Raw genomic sequence first — 18,065 nt, forward strand, 5'->3', positions numbered from 1 at the left:
GGGGGGGGGCGGGGACGTACAGCGACCCTCGGCGACGGCCTTCTTCGCCTCCTCGCGCAGGCGCCAGCTCGCGAGCAGGTTCGGGTTATCGTGCGGACTGAAAACGGCGCGGAAAGGCGGGATCCACTGCTCGACGTCCTTCAAGAGCGCGATGAGCGCGCGCGCGCCGCGGACGTGCATCTCCCAATTCGGGTCGCCTGGATAAACGAACAAAAAAAATACAGAAAACACAAAACACGTCCATTCTATATATATATAATATATATCCACTGACCTGGTCCGCCGTTCAGCGTCGCGTTCACGATGTTGATCCCCGCCCCGCGCCAGCTGCCCAGCTTTCCGATCGTGAACGTCTCCTTATGGCCCTCCCACGCTCCGACGATCTCCTGCAGCTGGCGCGGGCTCAGCGCGCGGAACGTCGCGAGGTCGTCCTCGATCTGGTCGTACTCGTCGGGTAGGCGGACGTCGTGCGCCTCGACGTAGTCCCACCAGCGGTCGAACCCGCGCGGCGGGGCGCGGCCGCCGTAGCGCCGGCGGTACTCGGCCGCGGCCTCGTCGAGCGATTTGGACTGGCGGGCGAGCGTGGCGGACCAGGCGCGCTCGGCGGAGGCGATGAGGGCGTGGAGCGGGTGTTGGGGCGCGGAGGGGTTGGCGAGGAGGAGGCCGGAGGGGAGGTCGACGTGCGATTCGGGAGGGGGGTGGGAGGAGGAGGAGGAGGCGGCGGCGAGAGGTGACTGGGGAGAAGAGCCGGGTTTCTGCTTCTTCTTGTTCGTCGTCTTCTTCGACTTGGGTCTGGACTTGGATTTGGATCGGGATCGGGAGGAGCGGTCGAGGAGGTCGGACAGGAGCGGCTTGAGCGGAGGCTGCGTCCACGCCGGGCCCATCTTCTCGCCCGTCGATCCGTCGTCCGGCGTGCGCGCGATCGGGAACGAGGACGGCGGCGGGGAGGTCTCGTGCCAGGCGAGCGTGACGGACAGGTGGCGGATGACGAAGGCGACGGAGCGGTAGGCGGCGGCAAAGATCAGGATCGCGTACAGCGCGGAGAGGACGTGGCGCCGCGCGCGGCGCTTCGGGGTGACGGTCAAGGCGGCGTAGGGAAGGCGGGCCGCGTGCGGGAGCGGCGATTTCGACCTCGACCTTGACCGCGAGGGGGAGGGCGAGACGGAGCGCGGGCGCGGGGAGGGGAAGAAGCCGAGGCCGAAGGCGCGGCCGCGGCGGGGGGCGGTGGAGGAGGGCGAGGGAGACGGCAGGCGCGAGGCGCCGGAGGAGGACGCGGTGCCGGAGGACGAAGGGCGAGAGCGTCGGAGGTCGGGCGGCGCGGAGAGGAGCGAGGCGGGTGCGCGGGGGAGGCGCAGGGTCGGTGACCACGGCATCGTCGCTGCGTTGTCTTACGGCTGTACTAGTATCGGACTATTCGCTTTGATGAGAGAGGGAATGGGCCGTCTCGGACCAGGAGGTCGGCGTCGCTGATCGTCGAGTGCTGTGATAAAGGACGGTGGGGTGAATGAGCGGACGAGGTCGCGTTGCGATTGGGAAGCGACGAAGAAAAGAGAGACGAACGAGGATTGAGCTTGCCCTGCGCTCGAAAGGCACGATTTGAAGGCGGGGGCGAAACCGAGGCGTGCCCTCGCGTCCGGTGGGGGCCCCTGTCAGAACGGACGATCGTTCCTGGACAGCGAGCGTTCGATGGTATCAAATAATCAGCCCCGCGCGCGTCTGACCGCGAACAAGACAGCGAGAGACAAAAACGGGCGCTGGGCGATGCGGGGGGCGACGAGACGACGCCTCCGAGAGCGTCCGGGCCATGGGTGGGTAACTAAATATTCGCTGGGGCGTTTGGTAGGCGATCGCGCCTTGACGTGCACGCCGAAGCGCGGAGAAGAGCGACCAGTCCAGATCCGGGAACCGCGTGGCTTCCCGGGAAATTGCCCGTCCCGGAAAGGAAGGTACCAGCGCCCGTCGATCGTGCCCGCCGCCGACCACCGTCCATCGCCGTCTCCTTGCTACGTCGTGCTGCTCGTCGAGAGAAGAGGCGTTGCATCCGACCCGGATGGAAACGACGGTGCTATTGCTGTCTTTCATCCTCTTCATCGCCGTTCCGCAGCGCATCCACGGCCCCATGCGACTCAGTTCCCGTTCAATCGCCCTGCCAGCGCCCTGCCGCCGCCACCTCCAATAACACGATCGCGATGCTACGGGCGTCATCGCCCATGTAGGACCTTAGCACCCGCCACCGACATCTTTCCGGTCGCGCCGTATCCAAACCGTATCGCACCCCTGCCAACTTACGGCTTTCTCTCTCCCATGCACGTGTACTCCTGTCTATTCAGTCCCTTGCTCTCGTCGACGCCTCGGCATCTCAGCTCATAGTCGATGCGTGCGTCGTTGAGTAGCCGGATGCCGTCCGACATATACATATATATACATTCACTCGCTCTGTCAGTTGCGGCACCCTCCTGCCCGAGTGGGCATCCCCCACGCGCGACCCCTTCCCCCCTCTCTTCCGTCACCGCCCACGCCCAATTTAGCCAGGCACATAAACATCCACCGCCTTCCCCAGAGGAGCGATGACCATCATGACATGACCGAAACTTCCATCTCTTATCTCGCGCCCGAGAGTTACTGCTTCCTCCTCAACCGCCGGGCTTCACGCGGCTGTCCAAAATAGAAAAAAAAAACCCCGCTCGTTCGACTGCCCCATCTATCAGAGGCGTGGACTGGCACCACACACACGGCGCTCGACCAAGCCTATCCAGCGCACCTTTCACCAGAAGCTTCCGCGCTCCACTCACGTAGATCAGAGCCCAAAAGAAAGAAAAAAAAACGCTAAACCCTCGAACGCGGCCTCTGATGACAACCGGCGATGCAGCCATATATATCTGTTCCGAGGTCGGACGTGTATAAAACCCGCAAAACCCTTTTATGGGGCGGCACCGGGCACAGGGGAGGTGCGCTGAGTCTCCGGGATAGATACTACCACGATCCCGATGGGGACGCATCAACCCTCTCGCTCGCGCCCGGGCGGGGCGATGGTGTTCCTCCTCGCCACGCACGGCGGATCATCGATCCATCGTCGATTTACGGTGCCCAGATTCCGACGGCGACATCGAGAGGATGTGTGCATCTACGCCCTACTACCGCTGAGCACACGGCGTCCCCGGGGCGCGACCGACGGGGCGGGAAACATCGCTCGACGTCCAGCCGGTGGACCTTTCCCGACGCACCCTCCCCCACCTCGAGTCTGCTATCATCTCGAGCTCGTCGCGAAGCGGAGACCAGGGCGACTAAAGGGAACCAACTCTACAAAAAAAGTCAAAGGGAAAACGGGTCTCTCGCCCCCACTATTAGGGGTACCCTGCGCATATATGGGCGCATTCGTGTACTTGATACCGAGTTCGACTTGCTCTGTAGACCTGTAACTTAAGATAAAGAAGGTTGAAGGAGCAGGCGATACCCGTGGCTGATATTCGCATAGCCTGCTTCACCTGTTTACTATCCTGCTTCATACATTCCATCTCTTGTTCTACCATGTCCTGTTCGAAATACGATCATTCCTATATCTGGAGCATCGGATGTTCAGCCACGAGAGACGGACAAGAGAAACGCGGTCCATCCTGCAAGGGAAATCACGGTCGCCCGAGGGTGGGCGCGAAGGGGCGCGGGCTCAAGCACTGGCTCGAGCGTGGGGTCAGATTTCCGCCACCGCCCAGTCTTAACATGTAACAAATTCATGGTACTACAAGGCCGACAAAACACGCTTAGAGTATCCTTCATTGCCTGCCTCGACCACTATCGCGACCCGCGACCCTCAACGATCAACGCGGAGCGGATATACCCAGCCCTCACCATCTATGGATGCTCCAGCTTGCAGGACATACCTCATTGCGCCTCATTCCGTGCATGTCTGAAGGGACGCGGATAATATAACTCATGCCTTCCTCCTGAAGCACATCCGTCGAGCCCCTGTTGCGTTGTTCGTGAGTCTATAAAGACCCGCTCACTTCTTCTTTGCTAACCATCCCTTAACTCACCCATCCATCATCCCACAATCATGCAGACTCGTGGGCGTTCCCTAAGCCTCACCCTAGCCTTGCTTGCGATGTTGCCCTCCGCATTGGCCCAAGAGTGTCAACCTGGAGGTTACAGCGAAACGGGCCAGGAACCATGCACTTCGTGCACCGCCGGGGCGTACCAAGATCGTGAGTCCATCTTCATCCTCTCTTATCGTCGCGAACTCATGGTCCACATTGTCAGAGGCCGGCTCGACCTTTTGCATGGGCGCTGATGCGGGCTACTATGTCCCCAGCGACGCTGCGACAGCAGAGACCATCTGTCCCGCGGGCTCGTACAGTTCGGACACCGGAAGCACTGAATGTACCACATGTCCTGCGGGGTAAGCACCCTTTTCCACCGTGGCCGACGTGTTTCCTCATGTCGTCCTTACTCGCTTTAGCTCCTCCTGCCCCAGCGAAGGCGAGACCGCCCCTCAATCGTGCGCGCCGGGCCAATTCCAGGATCAGACTGGAGCGACGAGCTGCAACGACTGTGCAGCGGTGAGCACCCTCCTCCTGTACAGCGCGTCGAATACGAAACTGATTCCGGTACTGCAGGGTTCGTTCAGCGACGTGTCCGGCGCAACGTCGTGCTGCACCTGCTGCTCCGGTTTCTACCAGGATCAGACGGGCCAGACGTCGTGCACGATCTGTCCCGCCGAGGGAAGCTTTGCACAAGGCTACTCCGACCCCGGCGCGACCGACGTCGACCAGTGCACTGCGCAAGCCGGCGCGGTTGCGACCTGCGACCAGGACACTTCGACCGGCACTTGTCGTAAGCGTTCACCCCCTCCTTAAGCTACGAGGTTGTACTGACAATCGTTCTAGCCACTACGACTGCTGACCCTGCCACGCCCACCGGCGGAACTCGCAAGCGTGCCCCGGTTCGGCCCCGCGCTAGCTCGTGCGCTCGCGGCCAGAGCTCCTGCCCGGTTTACAAGAACGGCGCCGTGGCGAGATACGAGTGCATCAACACGTCGATGAACCTCGAGCAGTGCGGCGGGTGCGTCACGAGCGGTGGTGGTCTCGATGGCGTGCGCTCGTTGGACGGTGGGAGGGACTGCAGCGCGATCCCGCAGGTGGACGAAGTGAGCTGCTTCAAGGGCGAATGCCACATCAGTCAGTTGTTTTCTCGGAATTCGCGACAACTTATTTTCGACGCTAATGCTGTGGGGCGCGTAGAAACTTGCCGCGATGGCTACGAGGTGTCAGCAGATGGCGAGCGTTGCCAGGTTTCGAAAACCCCCGCCTCTCGCAAGCGCTCTCAGTCCCAGCGCAGGAGGGCCGTTTAAATAACAGACTCCATGACCGCGTCGCTCGGCGTCCCTTCTCCTTCAACCTATTTTCCGACCGAATGTGCTGGCTGAATTTGTTACTCGTGAAATACAATCGCATCGACAGCTGAAGCCCAAAAGCATAGTACATTCCGATGCTTGACAAAGATCTTTCCCAAAACACGGTACCTAGTTCGCTTATTCCACATGTCGGCACAATCGATAAGTTAAGACTCTGGTCAGATCTGGATCCCCGTCTGGCAGGGAAATAAGCGCTTAGAGTTGACCGAGCTGAACGGTCTCCAAAACGCGAGTTTGCTCAGATCCAATTGCAACGTTTTTGCCTTTTCCAAACTCCGCTTCCTTCCAACTCGGGTTTGGACCACATTGATACCGACCTCCGGTCTTACGTGGACAGCTGTTACATCCACTGCCGCCTCACATATGGATTACGAGGACTACTTCACTCGGATACCTCAAGAGATTTGGGATCATATCATCGGATACATCGACCACATCCCCACCTTACGTGCCTGCGCGTTGACCACCCGAAGATGGGTCCACGCCAGCCAATCCCGGCTGTTCTCGCAGCCCTTTAGCGAAATCCTTCATTCAAACTACGAGTCTCAAGGCTTTCGGTCCCTTCTCGATACATTTCAGTCCTCGCCTCATTTGCTACCGTACGTCAAAGAGGTGCACACGACGTTCGCGTACCTCGCCCAGCTTTCGCGTCTCCACATGCCGAACGTCAAACATCTGTCCTTGGACCTGGGTTCGCGAGATTCCCAGGTCTCGATGGAGACTCCGTGGCCAGAATATCTAACGTTCTGTCCCAACCTCCACACCGTCAGCACATACGGCCGCGTGCGCTCGCTCTCGACTCTCGTCAGCTTCTTGCTCGCCCTTCCGCGGGTATCACGCATATACCTCGAATACATCTCATGGGACGAAAGCGTGACGGAAGTTCCGGACTCGACGATCTCCCCGACCGAAACCGCCTTGCGGGTGTTGCATATCACGTCCATCGCGGACGTCCGGTTACTCGAGGCTTTGTGCCGGTTCGCGGAATCCGGGGTGCGCAGCCTCAGGCTAGTGGAGGCGCTAAGCCTGGACGTTGAGGTCACAGACCCTACTATCTCCGCCGTCAACGCTCTGTTGCGCAATAGCGAGTCGTTGACTTGCTTCCGTCTCGCCGCGTACTGGTACAACCGTGTTGAAGAACGTGAGTACTCAGTGTTCGTCGTCGTTCCAACCCGTTACGGCAAGCTCACTGGCGGGGGATCGCAGTCGCTCAGCAATTGTTTGATATGTCCAGCAGCACGCGGCTGAGGAAGGTCGTCTGCAGTCTGCCGCTCCGATCCGCCGATCGCATCGATCCCCTCCTGCACGTCTCCCGTTCTCTGACAACTATCAGCTCCCCCGCGTTCGAATCGCTCGTCCTGAGGATAGACACCCCGGTCAGAGCGCAGAACGTCGCCGAGACGCGACGGCTGCTCGCGGCTATTGCAACCGAACTCGCGGCAGCCCAGTTCGCTCATCTCACGCGGTTGTCCGTCCGGTTCGAGCCTTCGCCGTACGGATCACACGACCCCGTCGAGACGTTGGACGCTCTTGCCAGCGAACACTTCGGGTTTCTTACAGAGCGGGGTGTCGCGGTCGATATGGAAGTCTACGGGACCGGGACCCGCGCAAGCGGTGCGGTGTTTGACGAGAGGGAAGGATGGTATTCCATCGTCGAACGACGACCATGACGATGCGGATCATGTGTATTCACGTCTTGCTTCATATATACGCTAACGTTCGCGTCCGTCCCCGCGAAACTGTTGAGCGCGATGTCCGAAAGCTCGTGGCAGTCAAGATTCGTAATTATTCCCAGGTCAAACTTGCTCATCCCCTAAATTCATGCTGTGATAACATATCATGCTGTCAAACATCCTGTCCCAGGACTTCGTGGCAATGGAGCCAGGAAAGCGTTCCGTTTAAATGCGGCATCGCACACTTCCGAGTTCGTGATTGCTGTCGCTGTTACTGAAGGACCTGCGCTGTGACTAACAAGCCCCACAGGTCCCTTCGGACAAACGGGAAGAGCTGCCGAAGAAGAGAGTTTATGCACTGCGATGAAGTCGCTGTCATGGAGTCGGCGGGGCGTATTCTCCTAAGTTCAAGACAAATGCTGAGTATGTACGTCTTCGATGCTGTCCTCTTCCCAGACCTGAATCAGAAGCTGTCGCCATTATTTGGCAGGATATGGGACATAGCCAGCGCACAAATTCCCCAATGTCTACCATTCAGCTCGACGATCTGCTAGGCGCACCTCTCCTTGGTATTATTGCCTCGTCTACGTTCGTTCATTGGTGCTGTCAGTAGACAAAACTTTCATATCCATCCTCTTTCAGGATATATGGAGTTACGTGTCTACAAGTGTATTTGTATTACACCGAGTACAGCAAGAGTGACGGGATACACCTCAAACTCTTTGCACGTCTTCAATCTTCTGGTATTATACCAATTACTGAGTGCCAGCCCGCAGGTGGCGACCCTCATGTAAATTTTATTGCCTTTAGCTTCAGTGTATACTTTGGCTCACCTGCGTACTTCAGGATCTTAGATACTCTACACGCAGCTCTCTTGGTTCATGTTATCTACTACTATCTAGTTACCAACTTTGGCAACTTCCTCGTGTTGCTAAGAAACACTTGGTGAGCAATTACTACATCTCTTGGTTATGAGGTTAATCGTATCCCTTGATTGAAAGGTCGCTTGTGGTACGATATCAGTTCTCTATTCTCGTCCCAAGAGCTCACAAAGCTATCGCTCCATCAGATCGAAGTATTTATCGGTGTGCGTCATGTATCCATCAATCACAGAAGTCATGTTCACACTCAACCTTTTAGAATCTGCTGACATGCACGGTGCAGATGTGAGGGAGACAAGATTGTGTCGCATATTGGCATTCATCGCTCATGTACGTGCATAGATTCTTCGCACATCGTGTCTACAAACGTGGGTACTGTCTACTATCAAGTCGGCATTTTGGCACTGATATTATCTTTGTCAGTTAGCAATATGCGCAACTGGTGGACACCACTATTGATAGTGCGTGCATTCGACATGTCTGCGGACAAGTTTTACCGATGAGAAGCCTTAGTGTGTCTTGGCCGTGGCCCAGCTAGGTGTGCAGAGCGTCATCGGATGAGAATGTTGCTACCGAACACTGATTGGCCTCGCAGCGGCAGCCATAGGTGGGGATTACGTGAAGCACAGAGTAAAGGATCTAACATCGGTGCTACAGGGTTCACAGTTAGAGGGTGCGTGGCTCAGATTTACGCGCTGTGAGCCAAGAATGAGTGTTTTGTAGCCTTGCCTTCCCCAAGTTTGCAGACACAGACGTGAACATGGTATGCTGGCGTGTTGACACTTCTCATCATTTACCGCTGACCGTCGCCCATGACCATCGAAGCCGTGGACAGCGAGCGCGCTTTCGGTCGATATCACCTGTGACATGGTTATTTCCTTCGCAATGGTTTTCTACCTCAACCGCAACCGAACACAGTTTGCGAAGTGAAGTCTACCTTTCTTTGAAAAGCGAGGAATCCTGACGTTTTGTGTGGAACATGGCAGAACCAACAAGGCAATCAACATGCTGATGACCTACTCGTTGAACACCGGTAAGGTTTTTCTTCCCACTTCGTGGTGGCTGAGCTAAGCTGTTTATCCAGGGCTGCTCACTACGTGAGCCTACTGATCTGGGAGATATCAGCGCACATTCACACCGCCCCATCTTTGTAGTATATTCGCCGCGATCACGTTGTCTGTGGTCGGTATCGTCTTCACAATACCGCCATGTCGTCCGGTCTTACCACCGTTCACAGTTCATGGCCAATCACAAGTCGCTACTCTACGCCCCGTTCTACTTCATACTCGTCCGCCGTGAGTTTCAAAAATATCGTGTGTCCGCGAGAGTCCCCGCAGCCGGCGACTGACCGAATCGCTCCAGTATACTCGTGCTCCTTCATGTCCACGTAAGGTATTCTCGTATTTTTTGACCCCCACGGTTAACATGCCGAAACTGGGGTTTCGATACTAGCTTAAATTCTCGTCACCTCGTTCGGGCTGCTTTGCACGGGCAAGGGGATGTCGTGACCCTGTCGCACATCGGAAGGTCGGGATCGGAGAATAACATCGGCAATCAGCCTATACGATTTAAGGACCCATCTACCGACGACGTGGGGCATGTATTCGACCTCAACAAGCTGGGCGGAGACATGGATGTATGAACGATGTTACGCCGTACTTAGTGGTGGGGGAGTGCTCAGGTGGTCGTCTGATGTTCAACAAGCCCACGACAATCCGTCTATATTCTCTGCATCTGATGTTGCACATGAATATATACGTATATTGCGCACCGCAGACGACACACATGTATATATACGAGAAGAAGAGAAAAAACAGCATCGCGTACAGATATTGCACGTAAAAACACACGGAGTGATACAATTCAGAGAAACGAGCTATGACAGGGCATTGCATGGGGTGGGCGATGACGATACATTGATGCATATAACAGGAGGGAAAAAAGAAAAGAAAAACGGAGAGATGTGGGAGTTGAAAGTGGGGACGGGAAGAGACAAACAAGAGAGGGGGGTGAAAACGAGAAAAATTGCTGTCAGATCACGATACTGGGGAGGCATAGCGGGGAACTGTAACCACGGCGTGGCCATTTGCGCATCCCGATATGGCCACGCACATTTCGCCCTCCTCGGATGGAGAAGCGCGCTGAGAAATATTTGTCCGTATAGAAGGGCAAAGAGAGAGAAAGAGACCAGACGAAACCCGACGGACTGCGTTGTTGTTTTGGCTGTAAATGCTGCGGTGCTTTATAACCTCGAGATCTAAAAATTCCCTCTTGAAATGGACGCGTGCGTGCGGTGTGTGCTGAGTGATGGTGATGACGGTGCGATTGGGACGGATCGACTAAGCGTTCGTGACGGTGAGGGGATGTTTGACGCTCGATCGTCTCTTGAGCCCGCTTCCGTTCTCCGTCGGCGAGTGCTTCCTCTTGCCCTTGCTCGGCGACGGCGGGACCGACAACGCCAGCGGGGTGAACAACGGCGGAGAGTGCGCGACGACGGCCTTATCCGCCGCCACGCCCGACGACGACGACGACGGGTCCTCCCCGCCCCCGGCTCTGAACTCGTCCACGATCTGCAGCGCGCCCTCGATGATCGCCTGGTGCACGAACACGTACTGCCTCAAGCTCTGGCACAGGCTCATGCGCTGCTCGCGTATGTCCTCGACGAGCTCGCGCACGGGCTCGACGTACGTCGACAGCAGCGGCGGCGAGCCGTCCTCGTGCAGCTGGCGCGGCTGGAGGTAGTCGAAGGTCATCTTCGACTTCTTGTTGTTGCCGTCGTTGCTGTCGTCGTCGTCCTCCTCGGCCTTCTTCTTCTCCTGCTCATCGCCCGACTGCGACCCACTCCGGCTGCCGCCGAGGGACGAGAGGACGGTGGTGCGCGAGTCCTTGCCCGACTTGTTGGAAAACAGTGAAGACGGGTTAGACGACGACGATCGAGTGGCATCAGATTCCGATGCAACTGAGGGACCCACAGCCTGGGGAGAGGTGGCGTTCGTGCGCAGCGGCGACGGCGACATCGTCTTCTTCCGCACGTCGAGCAGCAGCGGCGAAGGCGAGGGCGAGATCGAGGGCGAGGGCGAAGAGACGGTGCGCACTCGCGCGTCCGCGACCGGCGACGGGGTCGACCCCGAGGCCGTATCCGTCGAGTCGCGCGTGTGCGCGGACGAAGGAGTGCCTGGGAAAGGCATACCTTGCGACTTGCTCGACGGCGCGCCGATCGACGACTCCCGAGAATTGCTGGTCGACGTGGACGGCTCCGGAGTCGGGGACGCGTTCTCGGCGGGGGTGGGCAATGGCCCCGGCGTCCACACGATTGGTTGAGGAGGGGCAGCCGGACTGTCGGTGGCAGCGGCGGTTGCCGAGATCCAACTGCGCATCGGGATGCGGCGCGCGTCGTTGACGGACCACGTCCTCGTCCTCGGCTGGAACGTCGTCCTCGACGGCGAAGCAGGTTCGGGCGCGCTGGCCAACGACCCAGGAACAGGAATCATGTCGAGCACATCCCCTGTCGACGTAGCGGGGATCGTCGTGACCGACGACTGTGGCTGCGTCTGCGATAGCTGGACAGGGGCAGGTCCCGGCCTAGCCTGGGGCGCGTCTACACCCGCGGGCGCACGTGCCTCGTGCTTCTCGCCGATCGTCCCCGTGCCTGCCTGCGCGCCGCCCTGCGCCTGGTGAGTTTCGACCGAAGCGGGCTGCACCCGAGCCTGAAGCAGCTTCGGAGGGCCCATGGGCACATTCTGTCCACCAAGACCCGCCCCAGCCCCAGCCTCGCCGCTCGCACCCCCGTCGACCTCCATAGGCTCCTCCAGCTTCGCCGTCTCCCTCGCGAGCTCGCGCGCGCCGAGTTCGACGACGTCGTCCACCTGTTGCTGCTGCTGCTGCTGCTTCGGCTGTGAGCCCACCTCGGCCTCATCCACGTCCATCGCCTCCTTCTCCTCATCGCTCGTCTGTCGCGCCTCCTGGCCCGCCTCCATCCTCTTCTTCATCTCCCTCCTAATCCCGTCCAGTACAGCATCGATCACGATGTACCCTCCCGTCCGGCCTACGCCCGCCGAGCAATGCAGTAGCACCGGCCGACGCCCGTACGCGTGCCTCGCGATGCCCGTCTGGGGATCGATGTTCTCCTTCCTCCCAAACCGTTCCTCGTCGCCCGACCCCGATCCCGGCCCCGCGCCCTCACCATCCCTGCGCGCCAGCCTGACCTTGTCGTGCTGCTGATGCTGATGCTGGTGCTGGTACTGCTGCCGCAGATAGGGTTGCTCCCACGGCCACCTCGTGCCCGCCTTCTCCACCCTGTCCACCTCCTTCACGAACGCCAACAGCGTGCGCGGGTCGCTCGGCACGTTCATGTCCGGCCAGTCCAAGTACTGCATCTGGGTCACCACCCGCGGCGGCACGGCAGGGTAGTCCATATGGCTGAGCTCGAACACCCTCTTCACCGTACTGCTGCCCCTCGCAGGCGGAGCGCCAGGCGAATGTCCGGCGCCGCTGATCGGGGAGCGCCCGTGGTCGGACGAGGTCGCTCTCGGACCGAAGAACTCGAACCCGCCGCTATGCTGATTGGCGGCCTGGTGCGCGGCGTCGGACACGGACGGTGTGCCGACGGTCTCGATATGTCGGAGACGCAGGCGGCCGTAGACGCCCTCAGTCCAGTAATTGCCGCACTTGACCATCGACCCCTCGATCTCTCGCGTCAACATTACGATGACGTGCACGTTCTGTTCCCAACATAATCTGCATCAAAGAAAAGAGAGTCAGCGATCGACGACGATGGATGAAAAACGCGAAACCGCAGAGGCTCGCATCCCGGGCTAAAATCGAAACACGCTACTCACGTCCAGAAATCGGCAAAGGTCTATCGAAACCAGAAGCAGCTAACGTCAATATTCGTTCGGAGAACGGTAGTGAATCATCAGTATACTCACCGCCGGTAACGGTCCCTGCGTCGCTATGTACCTCTTGGTCGTGCCCAACGGCTGAACGAAGCTCGCATTGATGTAATCGTCGTCACTCAGCCTTCGCTTGCGCAGCCGCACGCGGGCGTGTTCAAACGGCCATATGTTGCGATACCTGGGACGTCACGACCCCGCCATCAGCGACCGACTCTCTTTCGATGCCAACGGTCAAGATAAGACCGTGACTTACCGGTTCTTCGCGCCTTTCTCGACGCCGGCCGTGATGCTGAACGGGAACTCGCGCTTCGGGGGAGGCGCCGGCGGCTCCAACGTGCCCGACTGGACGACGGCCGGCTCCGAGGCGGCACCGCCACCGCCACCGCCACCGGCCACGCTCTCCTTCGAGTGATGCTGCATGACGCCCGTGAGCCGGCGCTGCTCCGCGAGCTCGATCTTGTAAAACTGCATCGCGAGGCTCTCCGCGCCCTCGTCCACGTCGTTCGCTTTGGGCTGTTTGCGGGCGTCGGCGTCGGGAAGAAGAATCGGTCCGGTCCGGTCGTCAGCGCTCTGTCCTCCAGCTCGGATCGGAAAGGAATCGGTATACCCTACCAGCTCCGTGGGGTCCTCGTCGTCGAGGTCGCCGTCCTGGTCGCTCCGGGACATGTCGTCCGCGCGGCGCGCGATGTCCCGGAGCCATTCGAAGGGCAGGTCGTCGATCCGCCGCCGGATCGACGCCGGGAGGCGCAGCGGGATGCGCTCGGTGATGCCGTGGGAAAGCTCCACGTTCTGCCGGATCGTGTCGAAGAAGGGGTTGAACGCCTGCGGGTTCGGGGTCATGCCGCGCGGCCCGGCGGAGGTCATGAGCTGCGAGGTGGTGGAGGACTTGAAGAAGGCCGCCATCGGGAGATCGCGCGCGCGGAGGGACGGGGCCGCTGCCGCGGGCTGGGAGAGGGTCGGGGGCAGGGCGTGCTGGGGAGACGTGGGGTCCGAGGGCGGGTCCGAGTCCGACTCGTCGTCGGAGGGCGGATCTTGGTCGACGAAGTCCCTGCGCTCGCGCCAGACGGACTGGAAGCCGCCCTGGATCCAGCCGAGCCGCGCGGGGTCGACGCCCTCCGCGTGGAACTTGGCGAGGAGGCCCTTGACGTTCGAGCTGGCGCCGAGGGTGTTGGTGTCCGCGTCGTAGACGAGGATGAAGTCCGACTCGCGCCAGCGCTCGAGCTTGCGCCGCACGAGGGCGGGGAGCATCTCGCCCACGCGGGCGATGTTGAACAAGGGCCGCTTGAGCAGCGTGGACGGCACCGAGAGCGAGAGCGCCCGCGGAAGACGGCCGTTGGTGTAGGCCGCGTGCGGCCGGATGTCGAGGATGAGCGTGCGCGGGTCGGCGAGCCTGTCGGGGAGCTCGGCGACGCGGACGGGGGTGAAGGACGCGGCGGGGGCTGGGGCCGCGGGCGATGAAGGCACGGGTGGTTTAGACGGCGCGGAGAGAGGTGGTGCTGGCCGCGAGGGGAAGGAGAACGCCGGGATCGATGGGCCCGAGCCCTTGGGAGAGTCGGGGAGACGGGCGGTGAGCAGCGGGGGAACGCCGAAGCGCGAGACGACGGCGTCCACGAAGGCTTGGTCGGCGGGGGTGGCGGTGGTGGACGACGACGGCTGGCCGAAGGCGCCGGTGAAGAAGTCGTGCATGGCGGCGACGGGACGAGTGTCGTCGATGTGGGCGACGACGAGGACGATGACAACGGACGTCTTGCTGAGGAAAGGAAAAGAAAAGCGCAGGACGCCTCCGTCCCTGGACCGAGAACAACGAGTGACATCATGGAGCCCAGATGGCGCCCCACGTGCTCGATCGTTTCTCGCGTCGCAAATTTGACCCCCGCGGCCGTGCCTAGGCTGCGTCACGTGCGTGCCATGCGCTTTCACCAACCTTCTGGCCAATCAAGCAACCTGGTTCGCTCTCGTCCAACACTCCAATCAACAGCCGCGAACTCTAATACGCTTATACACACATATACTTGGGTTTGATCCAAAGGGCAGCGACGCGCGGAACCCCAGCTGATCCAACTATCAGGCCATCGAATCCCAGGACATCAACGGCGGCGAGCCGGACTCCGCGCAGGAGCCAGCGCTCCATAATACATCGGAACGTGTTTCTTCCAGTCACCCTCCCTCCGAGTCTCTCACGTACCAAACACACGCCAGCTTCTTGCGTGATCTTCGTGCCGGCGTTTTCTCTGCTTCGAAGAGGAGAGGAGTTGGTCGCGTGCGCACCACCGTTACTGGCACCTCCAGCCGCCCACGCTTCTAGTCTGAATCCCTCAGCGACTCCGCCTCATGCACTCCTGCTCGCGCATGGGCAAACCCCCACGACATAACCTACAAGCAGCGCGCCCAGCCCGGACCCAGACCTCGCAATTCTGGTCAGTCGATGGCCCAACAAACTCGGCGGACGATGAGGTCAGGACTATGTCCAGATCCTGACCTCATCAAGCTCAATGGAGCTCGTAAGGTTGGAACCACGGCGACTGAGGACCTAGACGAGAACCCAAACCATACGCTCTCGCTCTCGTCCTTGGCCCGTACATCCGAACAGAAGTGTTCACTCGAAGGTGCGGGAGGGGGTGGGGGGGATTAAGGCGATGATACCCCGGAAACCCCACCTCGCGCACTCAACGAGCTCCCGACGACTCTCACCGCTAGCTCCACACACCCATATGTTGTTTCCAACACCCCCGCGCGTATACTCTACGCCGGCACACTCGTCTTCTCTCGCATGTGCGCCTCGCTCCGACAGCGGCAGTACGAGAGAAACCCCACGGCCTCCGCCTCAAGCCGCCGCAAGTCCTAGATTCCTGCGGCGATCGCGTGCGAGGGAAAAGAGGGGTGGTTATCAAAACAACGCAACGCCCGGGTTAATCTCCCATCGCTAGGGGCTGCGGGGGGATGACAACGCGTCCGCTCCGGCGGCTTGAGCATGGTCGGGGTCGCCGTCCGAAACGAAGGAATGCTGCTCCCCACAATCTGAACCTGAAGCAATTCCTCAGGCATGTCGTGCTTGTCAGCTCGAATTTGGAAACAAGTTGCGATGACTGTCCGACTCATCCCGACCGGCCCGATCGACAATGACGACGTCTGCTTCGGCGTCGTGCCTCGAGGCACCGCATAATAGGGGGTGGCTGTGCCATCTGTCTAGACACTGCCTCGGGATTAGCAAAGCCTCAAGCACATCCGCGACCATCCGGAAAAGTTGAGGGGGCGATTTTACAACGAAGATCGAAACACATGGGGAGTCACTTGGGAGTCATACGGTAACAGCACCTCGTGTTAACGGTTCACTGGCGCATGATGCGATTGCCCCAACCCCCATCCACCGCATCGTACATCGAAGTACGGCCTCCGACGTAAGAGCTTGCCGTTGATTAAATACCGAACAGCGCCCACAGCGCTGATCTCCCGGCCCTCTTCATGTTTTGGGAACCATATACTCGTGTCCACTCGCGTTGTACCGCCGGCCCGTCCGACGTGTTCTTGAGCATTTTGGTATATTTACTCGAAATGGAGCAGGTTCCTCGTCGGCTTCTCTCCTCCTTGTTCGACGACGTTGGAGGGAAACCGCCCCCACTCGCTGCTCAAGCATCATGTCATGAACGAGCAGAAACGCTGCTCAATCTTCGGCCATGGTCAACGATCATCCTCCTCGTCCATGACTGCACTCATCGTGCGAGGTCCATCCCGACGTCATAATTTGACTCGCCACGGACCGCCCGGCACATCTAACCATCACCGAGCTGCCTCCTCTTCCTATCCGCGAGGCGAAACGAGAAACCATCCATATCGATTACGACACAGCCCGGAGAATCTGGACGTTCTGGAAGTCAGCGCGAAGGTGAGTGAACAGGTCGGCCGGATATACCGACTTAGTTCGGGAGAGTTGAAACTCCTCCTGCAGATGACGCACCGCAAACGTTGCCGCACCAAGCTTGAGCTTCCACGCTTCGGAGAACATGCGCGGCCCTGACGTCGCTCGGCTCGATGAAACGAAGATATCTATCCATCGGGCTCGGGACGGCTGCGCTTGCAAACGCCATCGCCCTTCCCCAGGCTCACCGGCCCGTGCCCGCGATCACGATGCCTCTGAGGCCGCACCCTTCAAACCCAAAGCTCGTCCTCCCCGCGACTTACGCGTCCTCGCCCTCGTCGTCATCCACTGCACGGTCCTCCTGCTCTGACTCATGCCCCACGAGACCCTCGCCGTCATCGCGACCCCGTCCGGCCTACCTCGAGCCTCCGCGTCTGCCAGCCCCGCGTCATCATCGTTCGCTCGAGATCAGCCCTTCCAGCTCTGGTCTTCTGACCTCGCAGCGCTTCTGCCGTCATCGGCCTCGATACTCGCGCGCGTATCCCCTTACATCAGAGAATTCTTCGTAAGGGCGACGTGCTGTTCTGGGACGTGGAAAAGCTAGTACCCCGACATCGCAGTGGTGAACAGCTGCTCAGCAAACGGGATCGCCATGAACCTCCAACCCGCAACCCCTTCCTCGGTCGCTGGGATCGACAAACATCAAGCGAGCGTCACCGACTCCGCACTGGGAACTGCCAGACTACCACCACCACGGTCCCTTCACCGGTGACGACGGAGGCCAACATGGCCCGGCAGTTCGATGACGCAGGGCGAAAGCAACCGACACGATTGTGACTGCTGGTGTTTTATTCCCGGCGCTTCAGCCGCGAGTGCGACCACTGAGTATGCCGTAAACACGTCCGATTAGCGAGCACCGAGCGAAGCTCGGTGCGCCGTCTTGGGCTCGAGGGAGACAATTGAAACTCCGCTCGCGTCTCGCTCTTCATCCCTCCGGACTCCCTCGTCAGTAGAGGTGGCCCACTAGGCAGCATCAGCACACTAAACGCTTGCAAGCGGAAACATGCCGCCCTGGGCCCTGCGCGACAACGCTTTCGACAAACCGCACTACCGGCTCAACCGGGCAGCCTTAGTAGAGCTCGCAGAAGCATTAGGCGTCGAGCCCGGAGGGAACGTACACGAGCTCAAGGCAAGGACGAAGCAAGCCCTGTTCGAGCGGAGGGACGAGCTCATTGAACACCCGTCCTATTCCGCCCTTTACACGGAGAGAGAGAAGAACGAATTCCAACAGGGTCGCACCCAAGGAACCGGGACGAAGGCTCAGACTGGCAAGGCATAGCGGACTATCAAGAA

At 59.6% G+C, this 18,065-nt stretch overlaps 6 protein-coding genes across 6 annotated transcripts in view; 4 read left to right on the forward strand and 2 right to left on the reverse strand.

Annotated features, from left to right (window-relative positions):
- PUNSTDRAFT_58013 (uncharacterized protein) overlaps positions 1-884 on the reverse strand; it is a gene marked incomplete at both ends in the record, with an annotated part of 2,683 nt that extends 1,799 nt beyond the window's left edge. Inside the window, 2 exons of the mRNA XM_007378195.1 lie at positions 21-197; positions 275-884. Coding sequence (XP_007378257.1) covers positions 21-197; positions 275-884 — 787 coding nt within the window. The remainder of the gene's footprint in view (positions 1-20; positions 198-274) is intronic.
- Positions 885-2,824: 1,940 nt separating this feature from the next.
- On the forward strand, positions 2,825-3,303 carry PUNSTDRAFT_48342 (uncharacterized protein; the record flags this gene model as incomplete). The annotated part of the gene is made up of 1 exon (XM_007378196.1): positions 2,825-3,303. A coding segment is annotated over exon 1 (301 nt), but the record flags the coding sequence as incomplete, so codon positions are not given.
- Positions 3,304-4,099: 796 nt separating this feature from the next.
- Positions 4,100-5,344, forward strand: PUNSTDRAFT_57380 (uncharacterized protein; the record flags this gene model as incomplete). The annotated part of the gene is made up of 6 exons (XM_007378197.1): positions 4,100-4,199; positions 4,255-4,393; positions 4,454-4,553; positions 4,611-4,827; positions 4,881-5,171; positions 5,235-5,344. The coding sequence occupies 6 exons, from the start codon at positions 4,100-4,102 to the stop codon at positions 5,342-5,344; spliced, it is 957 nt and encodes a 318-aa protein (XP_007378259.1).
- Positions 5,345-5,770: 426 nt separating this feature from the next.
- Positions 5,771-9,352, forward strand: PUNSTDRAFT_129031 (uncharacterized protein; the record flags this gene model as incomplete). The annotated part of the gene is made up of 18 exons (XM_007378198.1): positions 5,771-6,548; positions 6,614-7,049; positions 7,927-8,025; positions 8,082-8,091; positions 8,150-8,167; positions 8,221-8,246; positions 8,304-8,329; positions 8,385-8,422; positions 8,475-8,499; positions 8,557-8,568; positions 8,619-8,634; positions 8,685-8,724; positions 8,787-8,887; positions 8,948-8,994; positions 9,046-9,058; positions 9,116-9,143; positions 9,199-9,256; positions 9,324-9,352. The coding sequence occupies 18 exons, from the start codon at positions 5,771-5,773 to the stop codon at positions 9,350-9,352; spliced, it is 1,800 nt and encodes a 599-aa protein (XP_007378260.1).
- A 1,191-nt stretch (positions 9,353-10,543) lies between these two features.
- PUNSTDRAFT_78857 (uncharacterized protein) lies at positions 10,544-14,622 on the reverse strand (the record flags this gene model as incomplete). Its single annotated transcript, XM_007378199.1, has 7 exons — positions 13,110-14,622; positions 12,890-13,034; positions 12,800-12,819; positions 12,510-12,698; positions 12,231-12,407; positions 11,867-12,092; positions 10,544-10,639 (listed from the first exon to the last, which is right to left on the reverse strand). Coding segments are annotated over exons 1-7 (2,286 nt in total), but the record flags the coding sequence as incomplete, so codon positions are not given.
- A 2,463-nt stretch (positions 14,623-17,085) lies between these two features.
- On the forward strand, positions 17,086-18,051 carry PUNSTDRAFT_129033 (uncharacterized protein; the record flags this gene model as incomplete). Its single annotated transcript, XM_007378200.1, has 3 exons — positions 17,086-17,168; positions 17,216-17,545; positions 17,769-18,051. The coding sequence occupies 3 exons, from the start codon at positions 17,086-17,088 to the stop codon at positions 18,049-18,051; spliced, it is 696 nt and encodes a 231-aa protein (XP_007378262.1).
- Positions 18,052-18,065: the final 14 nt, after the last annotated feature.

The sequence above is a fragment of the Punctularia strigosozonata genome (assembly GCF_000264995.1).
Source record: "Punctularia strigosozonata HHB-11173 SS5 unplaced genomic scaffold PUNSTscaffold_1, whole genome shotgun sequence".
NCBI classification, from domain to species: Eukaryota; Fungi; Basidiomycota; class Agaricomycetes; order Corticiales; family Punctulariaceae; genus Punctularia; species Punctularia strigosozonata.